Source organism: Ambystoma mexicanum, chromosome 3q, assembly GCF_040938575.1.
Source record: "Ambystoma mexicanum isolate Mex_15411 chromosome 3q, UKY_AmexF1_1, whole genome shotgun sequence".
NCBI lineage: Eukaryota > Metazoa > Chordata > Amphibia > Caudata > Ambystomatidae > Ambystoma > Ambystoma mexicanum.
In genome coordinates this window covers 77,190,438-77,208,827 of record NC_090926.1, presented here as the reverse complement: position 1 = coordinate 77,208,827, position 18,390 = coordinate 77,190,438, and the positions used below count along the sequence as shown (strand labels likewise).

General features: G+C 48.2%; 1 protein-coding gene across 3 annotated transcripts in view; it reads right to left on the bottom strand.

Annotated features, from left to right (window-relative positions):
* The window catches only part of VDR (vitamin D receptor), a 621,180-nt gene that overhangs the window by 115,578 nt on the left and 487,212 nt on the right, over window positions 1–18,390 (bottom strand). For all 3 annotated transcript variants that reach the window (XM_069653184.1, XM_069653183.1, XM_069653185.1), the window contains one exon: window positions 10,744–10,895. In XM_069653184.1, coding sequence (XP_069509285.1) covers window positions 10,744–10,895 — 152 coding nt within the window. The remainder of the gene's footprint in view (window positions 1–10,743; window positions 10,896–18,390) is intronic.

Genomic DNA, 18,390 nt, shown 5'->3' with positions numbered 1-18,390 from the left:
GAACAGAACTACGAGACTTGTCTTCGAGCTTCAAGCCCAGGGATCGTATTGCTCCAGCTCTGAAATCTCTTCACTGGCTCGCGTTGCTGCAAGGATCAAGTTCAAGACCCTCTGCATCGTCCACAAGTCTTTCTGGCACCTGGGAACGCTCTACCTCCAACTTTCTCTTCCAAAACATATTCCTTTTTAGAGCCCTCCGCTCATCCATCTCCAACTCTGAGGGTCAGACGCTTCTCCAAGCAGAGAGTTGGGGGCAGATCCATCTCCTCAGCTGGGGCCTCACTCTGGAACAGCCTCCCTGCCTCTCTCAATCTTGAGCCGAACCACCTCCGGTTCCGGAAGCAACTAAAGACCTTCAGTTTCGCTTCCGCTTTCTCTCTTCCTCTCCCTGATGATGCACCGAACTGCTCTGCGCACTGGTCACCCTCTGAACTCGGGCCCAGGATCCTGCATGTCCAGTTGCCCTTGCATTGCCTCCAGGCTCTCCAGCATTAAGGGTCTGTATCTGCAACCCTACAGTCCCTTCTCTCTGCACTTATGAGCAACCCGCTGGCTGCACTTGTGAGTTAATTGCACTTCCCCTCCCCCCTGGCACTTCTCCCCTTCCCTCTTCCCTGCACTTGAGAGATCTGAATGACATAAGGCCTAGTATGATCATTATTTTGTCCTCTCTAGTTTCCCCCTCCTTGTCTTGTCGCGGCTAGAAACACGTGTGTACAGGTGCATTATAAATGCCACATCATATCATGGCGTCAAATGAACCCCATATATTCCCCGCCAAGGTGCAGTGCGGTGCGGTTTAAACCATACCGATGTACAATGTTTATCCCAAGATTAAAGTATAAAGATCAAAAAGAAAGAAAGAGCACATATGACCAATCGTAGCGTTTCAATCATAGAAGATATACATTTGATCATGAACAGGATTGTGTATATGTACATTTAATAATAAAGAATCAATATGCAATATTGTTTGTAAAACCGGATTAGGCCACAAGACATACCTACAAAAGACAACAAGACAACATATAGAGAGAAAACATATTGAGCATATCGTCATGTATGTAAGAATGATTATAATTGATATATCATCCAATGAGTTAATAGTTAGTACCCAAGCGCTTCACAAAAAGTGAGCATTTAACCCGCTGGCCAAGTGGGTGCGTCTGATGGTGATTTTGGGCTGGAGTAATGCTAAAAAAAACTATTGTGTTAATCTACCCAAAATGATATGCACAGCTTTGTGAAATAACGTTCTCTGTGATAATTATATAAGTTACGACACCTGCAGTGCGAGTAGGACTACCCAGTTTGTCAGAATCGTGAGGGACCCCAGTATGTGTTGGTAAATATTATCATATCTGTGTAACCACTTTGATGTTAAAAGTAGCAGATGATTATCAGTAAAGGTTGAAAAGGAGCTGTCTCAGCAGTACTGACCCAGAGCGAAAATAAATTGTCTTCAACTATGAAAATTCCAAAGTCCGACGAAAATCGTAATCTAATTGAACAAAGCGCAAAACAAGTATGGCTGTAAAAGTGTCTGTCATAAATGTGAGAGTGCTGCTGTATGTTCCAAGAGAGATATTTAATCGTGTCTTACCTAATCCATGAGGAAACAGAGGTGCCGTGCAGTGCGAGAAGTGCAGAAGGTGCGTGTTCACCGTTAGTTTAAAGAAGTGCATGTGCTTCTGTCAACATAGTGTTTCTGTGGCAACCGTGATTGTTAGGGAGAATTCTCCAGAATGGCTAATTTCCCTTACCTACTGAGTCCCTCAGCAGCTTTGCTGGATTTCTAGGATTGATTTTTTTCACCTGGTAAGAGTGCGAGTCTTTTTCCCACTCTTACATGTGTTTTGCTGTGTGTGTTTAACATTTTCTTGTGTTCATAGACTGTGGAGCCCACCTATTCCATAGGCATTATCCTTTTACTCTGTGTTACACAGCACCCTCAGTACAGTAACACAGGGTTGTCTTTTAGACTCCCCAACTCCGACTCAATTTTTCTGGGACTGACTACTGTCTCCCATAAACATGTAAAGTTGCCATTGACGTTATTAGTCTCTTTTAATGCTCACAGATCAGGTACAAACTATCTTAAATAGAGTTCTGAAAGGGGTTAATACTTATCTCTTTTTTTCAGTTTCGCTTGGAGCATTGTTTTGCTCCCTTTTCATCAAGACTTGGCTGATGGCAGTGGTAACTACCCTATTTTTCCTACTGCGGTTATCTTAAATAACCCTGGTATTGTTTTAGGCTATCTTGGTAGCCTCGAACTTAAACCTGCTAGACCATATACGTTTTCATACGGTTCTGGCTGGGTTTATTCGCCATTTCTTTTTGTAAAAGTCTTTCTCATGGTTTACTCTGCGCGCCAAACCAGGTTTGGTTCCTTTGTTCGCCGACCTTTCGTGGGCTTCTACACAGAAGCCCTCCTTAGGCGCCTGTATGTCTTGGGGGGACAGGATGTGAGGGAGGGGTTTAGTACACCCTGCACAGGATCCGATTGGCTGTGGTGACTGTCCCGGCGGGACAGCCACCCTGCTGTGTGATTGACAGCCAGGCTGTGTGAATGGGGGGAAAACTGCATAAAAAGCAGGTCTCTGGGGATGGAAAGGCAGAGTCGCTACTGGAACGAGAGAACCGAAGAGAAGCGGACAGAAGAGGACCCCTACAATGACTGAACCGCCCGGTGAAGCCCTGCTGCAGGTCCGAATCTTCATATTCCAACGACAGGGAAGATCTGCAAGGAATCTTCTCCCCTTGAGCTGGTGGGACCAACCAGTTCACCCAAACTCCTCCCTTCTCTGGTCGAATTTGCTGTACAGAGCTACAGTGAACCGGATACCCAGGTTAAACGGACCCTGCTTGCGTTTTAAGGAGCACACCTTTTATTTGTTACTTTGCTCTGCTGCTGGTTTCTTCCCTAGGCAGTGCAGGACCCTCCAGTCTTCCTACTTCGTGTCAGTCCGACAGTCGCTTCAGGAACCGTGAGCCTGCAGGACCTGCCAGGAACGTCCGCCTCAGCTACAGCCTTCTTCTCCATTTAAGGTACTGTTCACATCCCGGTGTTCGTTTCGTCCAGCTGCGGTGAAAGTGCGTGAAACCTTTTGCCAATCCGAGGGCTTGTCCTTCTCCATTCTTTAAACTAAATTTTCTGCAGACCAATTTCGTCCGGAACTCTGGGCAAAGACTTAACCGTGAACTACCCTGAACTGTGTGATCTTGAGCAAAAGAAACTGATCCATTGACTTTGGGCCAGGCCCTGTTTGAATCGGATTTCCTCACTGTAGTTCCTTTTTCTAGTTTGCCCTGCTTACTTCCTTGTTGGCGTTACTCAATTTCTGCCTAACTTTGTCTTTCCCTCCCTTTTAAATTGCTGGCGTGCCATTTTGCTCACACTTCATTTTGAGCCTTACTTGTCCAGAATCTATTGGGTGTGGTGTAGTGTATTAAGAGTGTGATTTTTCAACTGCTTTACTTTAGTGAAATGATATACAACGGATGTGTATATAAATGTATATTCTTTTACTCAAACCCTGAGTCAGTGTTTGTTTGAATCATAGTAATTGCTGTCCTTTGTGTAACTATTGATACTGCTCACTTACTCTTGAGATAAGTCTGGCTGCTCAGCCATCGCTACCACTTTACTGTGTAGTACAGGCTTGTACCAAAGTTGAATTTGTACTGTCACTTGTAGTCTTAATTGTGTGTGGTGTTCCTCAAGGGTACTGCATATAATTCTGCCTAACAGTGATAGACATAGACAATGTCTGGCGCGGTGTGTGAGGCATCCGCAGTCGGCCATTACAGAAGGGAACTTTAACTGCAGTAGAGATCCTTAGTTTACTGGTTGTGGAGAATGCCTTTCAATGTAGGAGCAGTACACCATTGTCTTTACAGGCAGATTTGATCATTTATGCTGAAGTAAAGTAATACTATTTACTATCAGGCTCCTTGATGAGCATCGTTTGTGAATGCTCATATATAGATTCAATCAGCGCTATTGATGTCAGGAAATAAACACAGTAAGCCAGCTCAGATGTGGACTTTGCTTCAGTGGGCCTGTGAATACTCAAAAAAGACTATGCAATGTAGGAAAAGTAGGAAGCATGAACATCAAAGAATAAAAATTACAAACAAAAATGTATAAAAAGTAGGAATACTATATAAGTGAATATACTTAATATCTTGGTGATTTCTTGGGATATTCTAATAACATTAAGCTAATATAAGTTGGTGAAACTCATAAAACAATTGAGGTCCCAATCTTCATTCCATTAGGGCTCAAGGCATCAAGACGGTGAATCCAGTAGGCTTCTCTCTGCGCCCCAAGTCTGTTGAGGTCTTTTCTTTGATCTTTGGTGTTGAGTTTCCAATACTTACATTTATTAAGTTTATATAGCGCTTTACGTCAAAGCGCTTTACATTTCAACAAGAATACATAGGATAAAAGAAGCATAAAATTACAAGACATGAAACAAACCATCAAAAATAGTATACATACTTGAAATTTGAATTGAGAGATGCAGTGTCCTTTCTCGTTAAATGTCTAGTAACTGCAGATATTCTGTTCATGTTCCTTATAGATGACTTATGCTCCGTCATTCGTACACTTTCTTTCTTCCTGTTTCCACAACATAATAACTGCCACATGGGCATCTTATGCAATATATTGCGTTTTCTGTAAGGCAGGTGGCATGTAATCTGAGCTGAATTGTTTCTCCAGTGCAAGGATGGAATACTGCTGCTTCTTTTCGGACATTATTGCAGTTGCCACAGTTGAGGCATGGAAAGGTACATTGCTTTTTAACCTTTGGCCGATGCCCTGTACCAGTCATTGTATTCACGAGTAGGTCCCTCAGGTTATTACTTCTTTGGTAGACGAAAGTGGGAAGATTAAAAAACAAATCTTTAGTCCTTTTGTCGCTCGTCGGAATATTCCAATGTTTAGCAATGCATCGCTTAATTTGCTGATTTTGAAAATTTGGAAACAAACACGATTGGGGGTGGTGCTTATTTCATCTTATTTTTCAAAAGGTCCTCCCGTGTCTGGGTACTTGTTTTGGACGCTGGTGTAGTCAGGTCTGTCTCTGGATATCCTCTATTTTAAAGTTTCGTACACAGTTTAGACAGTTGTGCGTCACATTCGGATGGATCGCTCGCTATTCTTTTATTTCTGAGCATTTGGCCCTATGGTAGATTCTTCAATGGGTTCTGTGAGTAAAAGCTCAATCTATGCAGTAAGTTATTCCTATCAGTAGGCTTAGTGAACAAGGTCATCGACATCTTGCACTCGTGCACGTTGATTTGTACATCTAGGTAGTGTATTGCCTGGGTTACCAATCTCGGCATTGAATTTGATCCTAGAGTCTATTGTTTCCATGTATCCGAAAAATTCATTGAGTAGATGAGATCTTCCATGCCATACTCCAAAAAGTATAAGATACTCACCGTAACGTACTCTTAGTCCATAGTCCCCTTTCTTCCATACTGCATGGGCGTCCCTTCCAATGGACGGGAGACAAAACCAGAAAAAACCTTCTTCCCCTTTAAATTTAGAGGCACGCGTGGGTGTGGCCCAGAAGCATGCGCTGCCCTGACTCAGCCCTCCGGCACCACACCTCCATCCTCATTGACGCGTCGACAATAGATTTAACGTTGCCTAATGACACCAGTATAATTGGGGGGAGGTTGGTGGGATGTACAGAGTGGACTAAGAGTGCTTTAGTCACTTTCCTCCATACTGTATGGGCGATTACAACTGATTGTAGCCCCAGGATGGAGAGGAGACCCTCCTTAAGCAAACAGGTTCCTGAGAACTGCCTGGCCGAAGGCCGCATCAGCTTTAGAGTCGGCATCCAAACAGAAATGCTTACAGAAAGCCGAGGGGGAGGCCCAAGTGGCCGCCCTGCATATAACTTGCCAAGGGACAGTGAGCTGGAATGCGATGGCCGTTGCCTTGGCCCTGACTGCCTTGGCATGCATGTTGGCCGGGAGCGGCTTGTGCTGGCCCTCGTACGCTTCTTTGATGGCAAAGACCATCCAGCGGGCTATGGAAGCCTTCGAGGCGGGATAGCCTGGTCTCGAACCTCCAAAAGTGACAAAGTGGGCGTCTGATTTGCTGAGGCCCTTGGTCCTGTCCAAGTAGAATTTCAGGGCACGCCCGACATTCAGGCAGTGCAGCACTCTCTGTGCTTTGTCCTTGGGATTGGGAAAGAACGTGGGAAGGACCATTTCCTCATTCAGGTGGAAAGCAGACGGAACCTTGGGCAGAAATGCTGGGTGCGTCCGCATGACTACCTTGTCCTTGTAAAAGGTGGTATATGGCTCAGAGGCGACCAGCGCCTGGATCTCGCTGACTCTACGAGCCGAGGTAAGGCCCACTAGTAAGGCCGTCTTGATGGTGACTAGCCTGATGTCCATGGACACCATTGGCTCGAATGGTTTTTGCACAAGTGCGCACAAGATTATGTTAAGGTCCCACACCGGGTGCGGCCTCTTAACGGGCAGGTAGAGCCTAGCAAGACCCGTCAGATGTTTCTCAACGATGGGGTTGGAGGAGGAGAAAATGCCTATCTCCGAGTTGTTGTAAGCCCCAATGGCTGCAAGGTATGTGCGGCAGGTGTCCACCTGCACGCCTCAATAAGTGAGGTGCGCCAAAAAGGAGAGCCCGTCGTCCAAAGTGCACGCCAAGGGCTCAATTCCCTTGGAGTCTGCCCAGTGCCAGAATCTGGTCCATTTGGTTTTGTACTGGGCCCTGGTAGCTTTGCTCCTGGTGCCCTGCACGATCTCCAGATTGGCCTGTGAGAGGCTAAGGTGCCGAAGTGTTACCTGCTCAGGTACCACGCTGTGAGGGCTAGATTCCCTGGTGCAGGGTGGATGACTCTGCCCCCATGCTGTGCCGGAAGATATGCTGGGCCCGTCGGAAGGTGAATCGGGGGCACCTCCGAGAGGCTGAGTAGCTACCATGGAGCTATTAGAATGATAAGGAGGCGGGGAGACTCCTTGATCTTGCAAATTACCCTGTGGGTCAGGGGGGTGGACAGAAAGTCGTAGGCTTTCCTGCTGGTCCACTGGAGGTGAAATGAGTCACCCAGAGAGCCGGGCCCTGACCTTGCTAGGATGCAAACTGGGGACACTTCTTGTTGTGCCAGGTGGCAAAGAGATCCACATGGGGGTGACCCCACCTGTTGAAGATCTCCTGAATGATGAGGTTGTTTAGCTGCCACTCTTAATTGTCTGCTCCCAGCCTGCTGAGCCGGTCCGCTTCCAGGTTGGATTCCCCCGGGAGATGGACTGCCGTGAGGTAAAAGCAGTTTTCCAGGGCCCACTCCCACATGCTGATCGCCAGTGTGCACAGAGGAGGGGATCTGGTGCCTCCCTGTTTGTTGACGTAGTACATGCTGGTCGAGTTGTTTGTCTGGGTGAGGACGCCCTTGCCCCTGAGAAGTGGTAGGAATGCTCTGAGCGCTAGCCAGATGGCGTTCAGCTCCAAACAATTGATGTGGTATTGCTGCTCCTGTCGAGTCCAGGTGGCATGGACCGAGAGATCGTCCAGGGTGGCTCCCCCACCCACAAGCGAGGAGTCTGGTGATGGTGGCCTGCAGTCCCTGGACCACCATGTTAGGTCCGGGTGGAGAGATGGAGGAACGTTGATCATCTGGGATTGCGAGCCCCGCTCCTCATTCCATGACGCCGCGAGGTGCAGCTGAATCCTCCTCATCCTTAGTCTTGTGTGCGGCACAATCAGTGTAAATGTTCAAGTGGTGTGTGCCTTTTATGACACATGCTGCTGAATGTTAACCCACTTTCTCTATAAATCTGCTAGGAGGCACATTGTTTGCTGATTGAAGCTCAATAATTTAGCATGGTTTATCAGCACTTTTTTCACAGACTATCTCTGGAGGTTACAGGACACTACAAAGCAGAGGCACCTTCCAAAGAAGCACATAACTGTGACAAGGCCAATAATCTGGAACCCTCCCCATCAGCTGGGTGGGGTAAGACCTTCCAGGGAGGGATCCAGAGACAGTCCTACCCCAGAGGTGAACGGTGGTAGAAGAGTGTCACAGTTCCTGCCCCCAGCCCCTTTTTTTGCCAACCTTTATCCGTGTAAAACCATGTCTCCAGCCTTGCATTTGAATGCGTATACTCGCCAATTTGAGGCCATTGAAGAAAGAGGACAAGAGAACCCAAGAGTTACCACCCGCATGAAGAAAGCTCCAGAGCCTCAGAGACCCGATCACTGCTGTTGAGGGGTGGATGAGAGAGAGAGACACTGATGGACACAGAGGGGCAGCCCAAAACAGAAACCCACAGTGCAGGACAGCAAAGCTCGTTATCAAGCCTGCACGAAATAGCACAGTCCACTAGACCACCATATACTCAAAGATGTTTCCCCAAAGTTACAGAGGTGGCCCCAGACAACAGGATTCAAAGCACAAACTCATACAGATTTTCCAATGCTGCTAAGTCTGCCAAGTGGCAAGCCCACGCAGAGAATGTAGGCTAATCCCCCTTTTAAAACTTTTCCCTGCAGATACATGCCCGGGGAGGGGTAGAGGAAAGAAGGTTGGTTAGGGATAACTGGCCAACCAGCACCAGGATAGGCACACCTATTCAGGAAACAGGAAGTGCAGGTTTATCAGGAGAGGTCATAGCAGGAGGTGGACGGGAACCAAGAGACCAACAGGAAGGAGGAAGCAGCAGCTTGCAGAGAAAAGTCTTGGATCAGGCAAGGACTTGGCTTAGGAGGGAGAGAGAAAGAGTGAGAAAGAGTGAGAAAGAGAGGAGTGTGTAGAAAAAGTAGTGCAGGGTGTACATTTGAGGAGGCTGGCACAGAGGGAAAGAAGGGTGGTTAAGTAGTGATGTAGAAGTGGTGGTGTGGGAGGCGCTATAGCGTGGGAGCAGAATAGTAGTAATGTGAGACTAGTAGTATTAGTACTGGTGATGCAGGAGGAGCAATCGTGTGGGAGGAGTAGTAGTGTGGGAGGAAAGGGCGAAGAGTCAACATCAAAATGGTGGGGCCAGTAGAAAGGAGGCGTGACACATCGAAGGGACAGAAGGATGGTGGTGAGGCGTAAAGGAGAGGTGGCAGGCAGAGTAGAAGGGTAAGGTAACGGGGGTCGTGGCTTGCAAAAGGTAAATCATACAGGGCAATTGCAAGGCACAAACCAATTCCCAACTTGAACATTAATCTGTGACGAGAGTAATGAAAGTTAGGAAGACCCTGAGGTAGTCAGTGAGCCTGCGTTTATGGATATCATTAGAATAAGGCAGAACCTAGACAGTAGGGGTCAACAATGAATACCACACACCGGGTTCACAGATGCCTGGGTTAGGGAGGAGGTTTGTAGGAAGGCGAGAGAGAGATATGGACGGCCATAGGCCCCCAAAAAGAATTTCATAAAAACTGTAGACCTGGCCTTACGACTGACTGCCTCATTACATATTTGGTGGTATCTCATGGTAAATCTGTCAAGATACCACCAAATGGATTTACTGTTACCGCCACTTGGTCCAGCGGAATTACCGGCAGATTACAAGCGGCAGTATGGCAGGGTAAGTCCCCATTTACAGATGGGGATTTTGGCAGAAATACCGCTGGTGGTAATTCTGCTGAAATGGCAGTTTTCTCGCAGTAAGGTGGCTGAATTACCTCCAGGAGTTTGCTGGAGGATTTTCCCCCACCTTCCCTCCAAACCCATAGTTCGGCAGTGCAGTAATGTGGCGGTAATGCAGTGGTAACTTACGACTGCATTAGAACCGTTTTTGGCCACACCACCAAACTCCTCATGAGGCTCAGGGCGTTTTCTGTGGCATAACATTGAGTGAATCCTCCTAGCGGTTGGACCCATACAGGCCTCAAAATTTGACATTGGTGATTGATGAGCAATAATTGACTCTTGACGAGTAAGAAATGTTGTGATGTTTTGCATGTGGCAAAGTGAAGGAGCGAGTGACGTTTTATGTCTGGATAGTAGCTTGCAACTTGAACATTTTGCCACTGGGCCAAAAATGTGGAACTTGCTACCACCAGGATGGTTCCTATTCCATTCCCATTTAGGAAGTAACTGAAGTCCTTTTCAAGAAGACTCCCTTACAATGGAGTTATTTCAGCATTGCATGGTTCTTTGAAGCTGGTGCCATACAAACCCATGAATCAATGCCTTCTATTGGCCCTATTTCAACATGCTCCCACCGGGTGGGCACTCACTGCTTCTCACATTGTGCTCCACTCCCTCCTGTGAATGCTTCACAAACTGCAATTTTCTGACACAATAATCAAAGTAATATCTGTTCTTGATGTATTGCGGCTGTCTCCTTGGAAACTCCCCACATCACATTTCTTTGGAAGTGCTTGAGCCTCCAGTTTCTCATTTCCTCTTTTCACCTCTAAAGGTTTATATTGGGCCTTTGTTTTCAGCATATAAAACTTGCCTAAGTCAACCATGATTGGATAGACCACCTTGCTCCATCGCTTCCTACAAAGCGGCACACAATTACCATCACCATCACTGTATACCTGAATCGCAGGCCTTCACTGCAATTCTTGGGACCATAATAGAGCATTAGGGCAAGGGTCAATAAATTATGTACAAAATGAAACTTCCAGTACTTAAAACCGAAGCGGTGAAGACCTTTTAGACTACTTTGTTCTCGGTCTGACTGAAATCTGAAATGTGAGGAACTCCAATGTACATAAGAATGCCAAGCTAAAATATTTTAAACGTTTATTACCTTCAGTTACATCAGTGACCTTATACTTGAAGTCATTGCTGCCACAAGTCCATGACATGTCTTCCATAGAAAAAGACTGGTTTGATCGTAGCATGATTATCTCAATAACACTGGATTTCAGCAGTGCAATCTGGTCCTCAGCAGTTAGATCCCTATACATTAAAAAACAAACTGTTAACATTGTTACTTTTCTAAAGTTCCAATACAAAGGTAAATAAGAACATGAGGTATGCAAAACACCATCTAAAAGAAGGTCCTTCAACTATTCAATTAAAGTTTTCCATTCTGCCACAAAGCAAATATATGCAAAATTTCCTCATTTTTAAAAGTGGAAGCAGAACGCTTTGTGCCCCAGACAAACCCTTTTTTTGGCCAGGTATACTGGACTCCATATGTGGTAGGGGTTTAATGTTGAGGTGGGTGAGTGGCAAGCAGGAACTCAAAAAGTTGCCATAACCTAAACATATCATCAGCATACAAAATCATTACAGTGAAAAATAAAATGATTACCTAGAAGAGTCAAGAAAGTGTTCAGAATGGGTTTGGGAGGAATCAAACTTTACATGAAATACAAGTTGAAGCAGACAACATGGATCAATTCTGGCCTTTACATCAAAGGTCTTTTTTAGTCATACAGGATGCCCAGTGTGCAATGTAAGGAATGTAGGAAAGATATTTCCATGTTATAGCACTAATAAACTAAATCATATCAGGAAAGCTCCTCTTTATGTTCATGTGGACTGATGTACGTTTGTAAATTTACGAGTCTAAGGCAAAAATGTAAAAGCTTATCACAAGTCGAGGAAAAAGGCAGGTGCATGTACAGTACAATTGTCCATCAGCGCTTTGCATAAAAACAGTATGGCCTTTGTACGCAACTATGTCTATGATCAAGTGACTTAGGAAAAACTACTTTCACAGAGATTCCAGTTTTCTTTCTTAGCCCTTGGCACTACCACTTTCAAACACATTTTGATAAACAGATCTTCCGCAGGGGGGATAATGTCATGGAGAGACGGTGGGCGCAGTGTGATTTTAGCTCCTTGGGCAGCATGTATCTGGATGTGAACTGTCTGGCTGCGAATGATATCTCTGTTGAGCAGCATAGGTCCTCGCAGTGGCTACGATACATTGGCCTGCATAGAGCATTCAGGAGGGTTGTGGGGGGTGGTGCCCGAGAACAGTCCCATACTAGGGTACATTATGACTGCGCACAGCGCTCAAAGCATTGTTTCAACCTTATACAGCTTGACCTAGGGTCGGGTACCGGCGCCTCTGGATGCGGACCGGTCCAAATGGGCATGAGATATGAATTTGGCATAACTGACAAACCTGAGGGGATATGGGAATACAAACCCCGGTGGTTTCTTACAATTCCCTATTCGGATTAATACAGCATAAGGAGTTGCACAGGTATCACTTGAGACTGGCTCAGCTGCACCTATTCTCTCAAACCTGGGCCGTTGCCCCTGATGTAGGGAGGATCACGCTGGCTATTTCCACATGGTATGGAGCTGTCCTAGACTTGGTGGGTATTAGGAGGAGGTATGTGCTACATTGGCAGATATGATCGACGGCAGATTAGAGGCCACCCCCATGCACTGCCTATTTCATGTGCTTTATGATCTAGCGGGACCTAAGCGTAAACTGGTTAGTATACTGCTAGCGTTGAGGTGTATATTACTGGCTTAAATCCAAAATTCAGATATACAAGCAGTGGTTGCAAGTCATCACCTGTGTCAATGATGAGAATCAATGGACGTCCCTGCAACTAACGGGCCACCACCCCAAGGATGTGTGGCAGTGTTTTCATGCCTTCCTATTATGCTCTACGGAAAACCCTCAAGCAAGCACTACATGTTTATTTGATTTGGTTCCCCAGCATGCCCATTGTACCCATCGACTACCTGTCTATGCCAGCGTCTCCATCCAGTTTCTTTAGTGTTGTATGACTTTGTCTCCTTATTTTCCTGTGCCTGTTGACGTCTGTAATTGTATTCATGCTGGATGTTATGTTGTCTACACATTGTTTGTTGATACCATGTGCTTTAATAAAGAATATATATATAAATATATATATATTGGCAATTCTACCTTCAGGTAGAGAGTTCGAGCTGCACTCTCCACAGTACCATGCTGGCCCAAAATGGAAAGAAGTTAGGTCCACACCAACGTTTTTCTTTTTTCGGTTCTTCCTTTATTTAAATCACAGGAAAAAAATGCATCGCATTTAAAAACAATGGAAATCCATTCCAAAAATAGAAAATGACCAAAGTGTAGGTCCTCCCAGGTGCAACACTCCTCGTATTTGAGGCGTTAACGCGTTTCGCGGCTGACTCACTGCTTGCTCACAACAATTTGCCTCATTGCCGTGGAACCGTTTAAAACATGAGGCAAAGGGGAAAGAGGAAGGGGGAACAGTGTGAATGACAATAGACAAAGGACCAGTTTTGCCTTTTGCATGACACTTGGATCCTGTGTCGGCCATCTTATCCTGGTGTGGTTTCACATCGAAACTCCATGCATTCACAATTGTTTTTTGTAGTTGATACTTTAGGTACATAATATTCGGTTTTTATGCCTAAGCAGTGTGACTTTTCTGCCTCCCAGTATCTTGGAATATCATGTCTATATTTATTATACAATAAATGTACCCATATATTACGGGTTGTTTTGATTAGATTTGGACATCTCAGACCCATCTGGCATGGTTTTTTTGTTATACCCAGTGCTAAAGTGCTTGGTGCTTACGCTAAATTAGCTCTTTTAGCAGCGTATTATTTTCAAACAAAGTGTCAAATGCACATCTTTTTATTCGGATTCTTACAGTGCTTAGTGCAATAGCAGCATTGGTTTTTAACTTTAAAGTGACGAGTGCAATAGCAGCATGGAACAAGTTACTTACCTGTAACTGTTGTTCTCCAGCATGGGTCTGGCATGGATTCACATGCTCATGAATATTCCCCGTCGTCAGGCCGGGAATCCTTGGTAAAGAAAAAAATCAGTATCAGTTTAGTTTCTGATCTGTCTTTCTTAGTAGTAACCAATCACTGATCTCTGGGTCATACGGCCCCCAGCCAATGACTGCCCTCTACCTAAGCCCCTCCCCTGGCAGCCCTCCTCAGATTTGGTAGCACGTAAAGTGGCAGTATGACCAAGTGAAGAGCCGCAGAGGGGAAGAAGGGAGGGTTCGCATGTGAATCCATGCCAGACCCATGCTGGAGAACAACAGTTACAGGTAAGTAACTTGTTCCTTCTCCAGCATGGGTTCTGGTATGGATTCACATGCTCATGAATATAAGAATAGATAGCAGTATACACATGCACAACCACGGGAGGTGGCAACAGGCTCAACATTAAGCAATACAACAACTCAACATTAAGCATCTCTTAACTCCTCACCAGGCTCACCTTAAGCGAACAGGTTGCGCACCACTGCTTGACTGACCCTGGACTCCTCCCTGGAGTCCCGATCAACGCAGTAGAATCTTGTGAAGGTGTGCGTCGACCTCCACGTAGCAGCCCTGCAGATGTCCAGCAGGGGCACACCAGACAGGAACGCCGTGGTAGCAGCGATCGCTCTGGTCAAATGGGCTCTCGGACGGCCGGGCAGCGGTCGGTTTGCCAACCAGTGACAGTGCATGATGCAGCCGGAGAGCCGTCTGGAAATGGAAGCCTTCGGGAGAGCCTTCCCTTGATTCACAGGTCCAAAGTTCACAAAGAGCTGTGATGTCTTTCGAAAACTCTTCGTGCGGTCCACGTAGAGCTTCAGCGCTCTAGCCACATCCAGTGAGTGCAAAGTGCTCTCTGCCGGAGATGAAGGGAAGAAAACTGGCAACACCTAGGGCTCGTTGAGGTGGAAGTCCGACGGCACCTTGGGCATAAAGGAGGGGTGCGTCCTCGGCACCACCCTCGTGTCGTGAAAAGAAAAGTATGGAGGCTTGCAAGATAGGGCCTGGATCCCTCCCACTCGTCGTGCGGAGGTGATGGCCACGAGAAATGCTGTCTTCCACAACAGGAACTTCAACGGCACCGAATGCATAGGCTCAAATGGGGCCCCCATGAGCCTGGTCAGCACCACGTTGAGCTCCCACGCCGGGGCAGGGGCCTTCACCCGTGGGAACGATCGGAATAGTCCCTTCATAAATTCCTTCACCAGGCGATGAGACCACAAGGACGCCCGTCCTGTAGTTCTGGTGTATCGGGAGATACAGTGGGGGCCCGACGCTACAGCCGGTTCAGTCCTGCTTGGAAGAGGCCTTGCTGCCTTGGCCCCCTTGCCGACGGCAGCGAGACCCTCCTTGCTTGCCGCAGGCCTCTGTAGGCCTCCTGGGACGAGGAGCGGGCCGCCTGGCGGTAAGTAGAAGAGCCACCGCTGGATCCCTTGGAAGCTCCCCGTCTGCCCGCGGAGATCTGAAAAGGCTGCCGTTGCTGAAGGGCTCCTAGGGCTCGGGCTGTTTCCGTGTCTGTCTTGATGGCCTGGAGGGACTCATCCACCGTCTTTCCAAACAGGTTGTTGCCGTCGAACGGCATGTCCAACACTCTGGTCTGGATGTCCTGGCGAAAGTCCGTCGCCTTGAGCCATCCTCGTTGTCGGAGGCAAACCCTGTTGCCCAGTTGGTGAAATCCAGTATCGGCAATGTCCGTTGCCACCGTTATGGCGTGATCCGACGCCACCTCACCTTCCTGCAGAATCTGTAGGGCCTCCGCCCTCTTGTCGTCCGGTAGGAAGTCTAGCAGAGGAGTTATCTTGAACCAAAGCTCCCTGTCGTAACGGGCCACAATCGCTAAGGCATTGGCCGCCTTAATCGTCGTCGCCGCCGACGAGATGACTCGTCGTCCCATGGAGTCCAACTTCTTGCCCTCGCTGTCCGGTGGGGAAGTGGAAGTTGAAGCCGCCGCACCCGCTGCTTTCTTCTTGGCCGCTGCCGAGATGACAGAGTCCGACGTGGGCTGGGCCCTGCGGCACAAGGGGGCGGCATCGGGGACCCAGTACTTCTTCTCGTACCTGTCCCTCTTGGCGGGTGTCGTGGAAGGGTTCTTGAGGATAGCCAGCCCCTCGTCCCAGATGTCGTTGAGCAACGGCACCGCAAGGACCGTCTTTCTCTTGGCCTCTCGTCGTTGGTAAAGAAAACCTTCCTTTTTCTGTTCCTCAGGGCAGAGCTGGAAGAGCTCGGATGCCCTGGCTATCATGGCGTGAAAAGAGCCAATTTCGTCGGGCGGAGAGGCACAGGGGTGGGGGGCAAATGACGGGATGTCCGTTGTATCATCGCCGCCGTCGTCGTCGTCCGTCCCCCGTCGCTGTATCCGTCGCCGTATCCTCCCGAGGGTCCGGCGAGGGCGATGAGGGGTCAACATGCCTCGCGGGCACGAAGGGCGGAGCAGGGTGGACTCTCCTCTGCTTGTTCGGAGGGCTTCCCGACAGGCCTGGTTCTGGATCCTCCGTCGGGGTCCGTGGTAACCTCGTCCTTATCTCAGTACATAAGGATTGGATCGCCAACAAAATGGCCGCCGAGCTATCCTGGGGTTCGGGTAATGGCTGTGACGGACGGGATGGCTGCTCCACTGGGCCCTTGTCGTCGCCATCGTCGCTATCTTCGATCACATCAGCGGGAACCTTCCCCTGGGATCGAACCTTCTTGAACCTCTCGTTAAGGCCTATGAACCTCTCGTTGAGGCCTTTCACGGTTTCCACCGGATCCTCCTCGGAGGCTGAATCTGAGTCCGTAATGGCCACCGCCCCGCCCCCTCTTTTTCCGCCGGGGTCTTCACGGGGGTCTTAATGATGGTCTGGAAAGAGGATTCCCTCCGCGGTGGCAGGGAAACTCTGGGCCCGAGGCCGCCTCCACTGGCATAGCCTCTGCTGGCTTCGCCAGGGCCGCTGCGATAACCTCGATAGAGGACTTTGCCGGTTGGATCAAGGCCCTCACCACCTTAGGTGCGTCCTGGGCCTTCGCTTTGGGGGGAGGGTCATCGCCTCGCTCCCCCTCGGCTCCCTTCGAGATCGACCGAGGCCGCTCCAGAAGCTTGACCGGGTTCTCGGACCTCCTCTTCCCCGAACCAGAGCGCTGGCTCATGGTTGATCGTGCCGGGGAAGTCGCGCCCTGCCTGCAGCCGAGGAGCCCGACCTTTCGGCGCTCCCGGTGCCCGCGGACTCGCAGTACTTGGCCTTTGTTAGGGAGAATTCTCTGTTTAGGCTGAATTTCCTAACCTAGTGAGTCCCCCAGCAGCTTTGCTGGATTTTTGGGGTTTATTTTTTTCTCCTGCCAAGAGTGAGACTCTTTTTACCCTCACTCTTGGACATGATTTGAGTGTGTTCCTTTGACTCTAGATGTGTTTAATGGGCTATGGGGTCTTTTACTCCATAGGGCTTCATGTGTTTTTGTGATGTGTGTTACACAGCACCCTCAGTGCAGTAACACAGGGGTGTCATAGTGACCCCCCAGTATAGACTCCATTCCCTGGGACTGACTACTGTCTCCCAGGGCATGTAAAGTCACCACTGACTTTACTAGTCTTGAATTCTAAACAGAACCAGTACAAACCATCATATTGTGGACGTACTGGCAGGGGCAATTTGATTGCCCCGGGGTCTGTTAGTCGAGGGGGCACGTCTCCATCCCCCCCTGATCGAGTTTTGGCTGGTGGCAGTGGATACCACTTTTTATATTCAACCGCGAATATTTCTCTATGGGATTTTCCCATTGTTCGAGGCTAATATCTTTATTTATTTATTTAATTACGATAGCCTCGAACATACCGCCGGGTTATTTAATTATTTTTAATTCTCTGGTTGGTATTTTTTGCCAAAACTCGGTTCTAAAATGGCGTTTGTGTTCTCTTCTGTGACTCCAACCCAAGTCGAGCCCTTTGTTCCACTTTGTGGCGGGCTTCTCCACAGACTGGGGTACTTAGGAGCGGTGGAGGGGGATTTAGGCACCCTGGACTGAGTTGCCTAGGCTCAAGTCGCAGCATGTTTGAGTGACAGCTAGGCTGAGTTAATGGGGGTTTTCTACATAAAAGCAGGGCTTTGGGGACTGGAACTTCAGAAGTCGCCACAGGACCTAAGAATCCGACGAGGGAGAAGCTGAGCCGACCTGCTACGACGACACCACCGGTGGAGCCCTGCTGAACCGTCTCACCACTTTTCCCAACGACAGAGGAGATCTCCCGCCGGAGAGTCTTCTTCCTTTGACTGGTGGGGATAACCAGTTTCACTGTCTTTTCGCCTTCCCGATGCATCTCTCGGCCGCCTTGCCTGTGCCAAGCATCACGGCAACCGGAATACCATGTTTTTCCACGACCGCGAAATAAAGGGTAATACCTTTAACCGGAAAACTCTGCGGCTGGTTTCTTCCCTGGCAGTGCAACGACCTTCATCTTTCCTCCAAGTCGAGATCTTCTCTTCCTCTGGACGACGCCGAGACTTGCACCCGCTGCCAGGAACAACTGCCACCGCTGGAGGATCCTTCCCACTTAAGGTACCGTGTTCCGCCTGGCTTCCCTTGCCACCGACTGTACGGGGTAGATTTAGCCCCCGGCTTTCGAACCTGGGTTAGCCTGGGACACCCTGGCTAAACTTTTCTGAGCCTCTCTAAACTCTTTTCGAACTCTCTGCAAGACTTTCAAAGCCTAGTTTAACTGTGT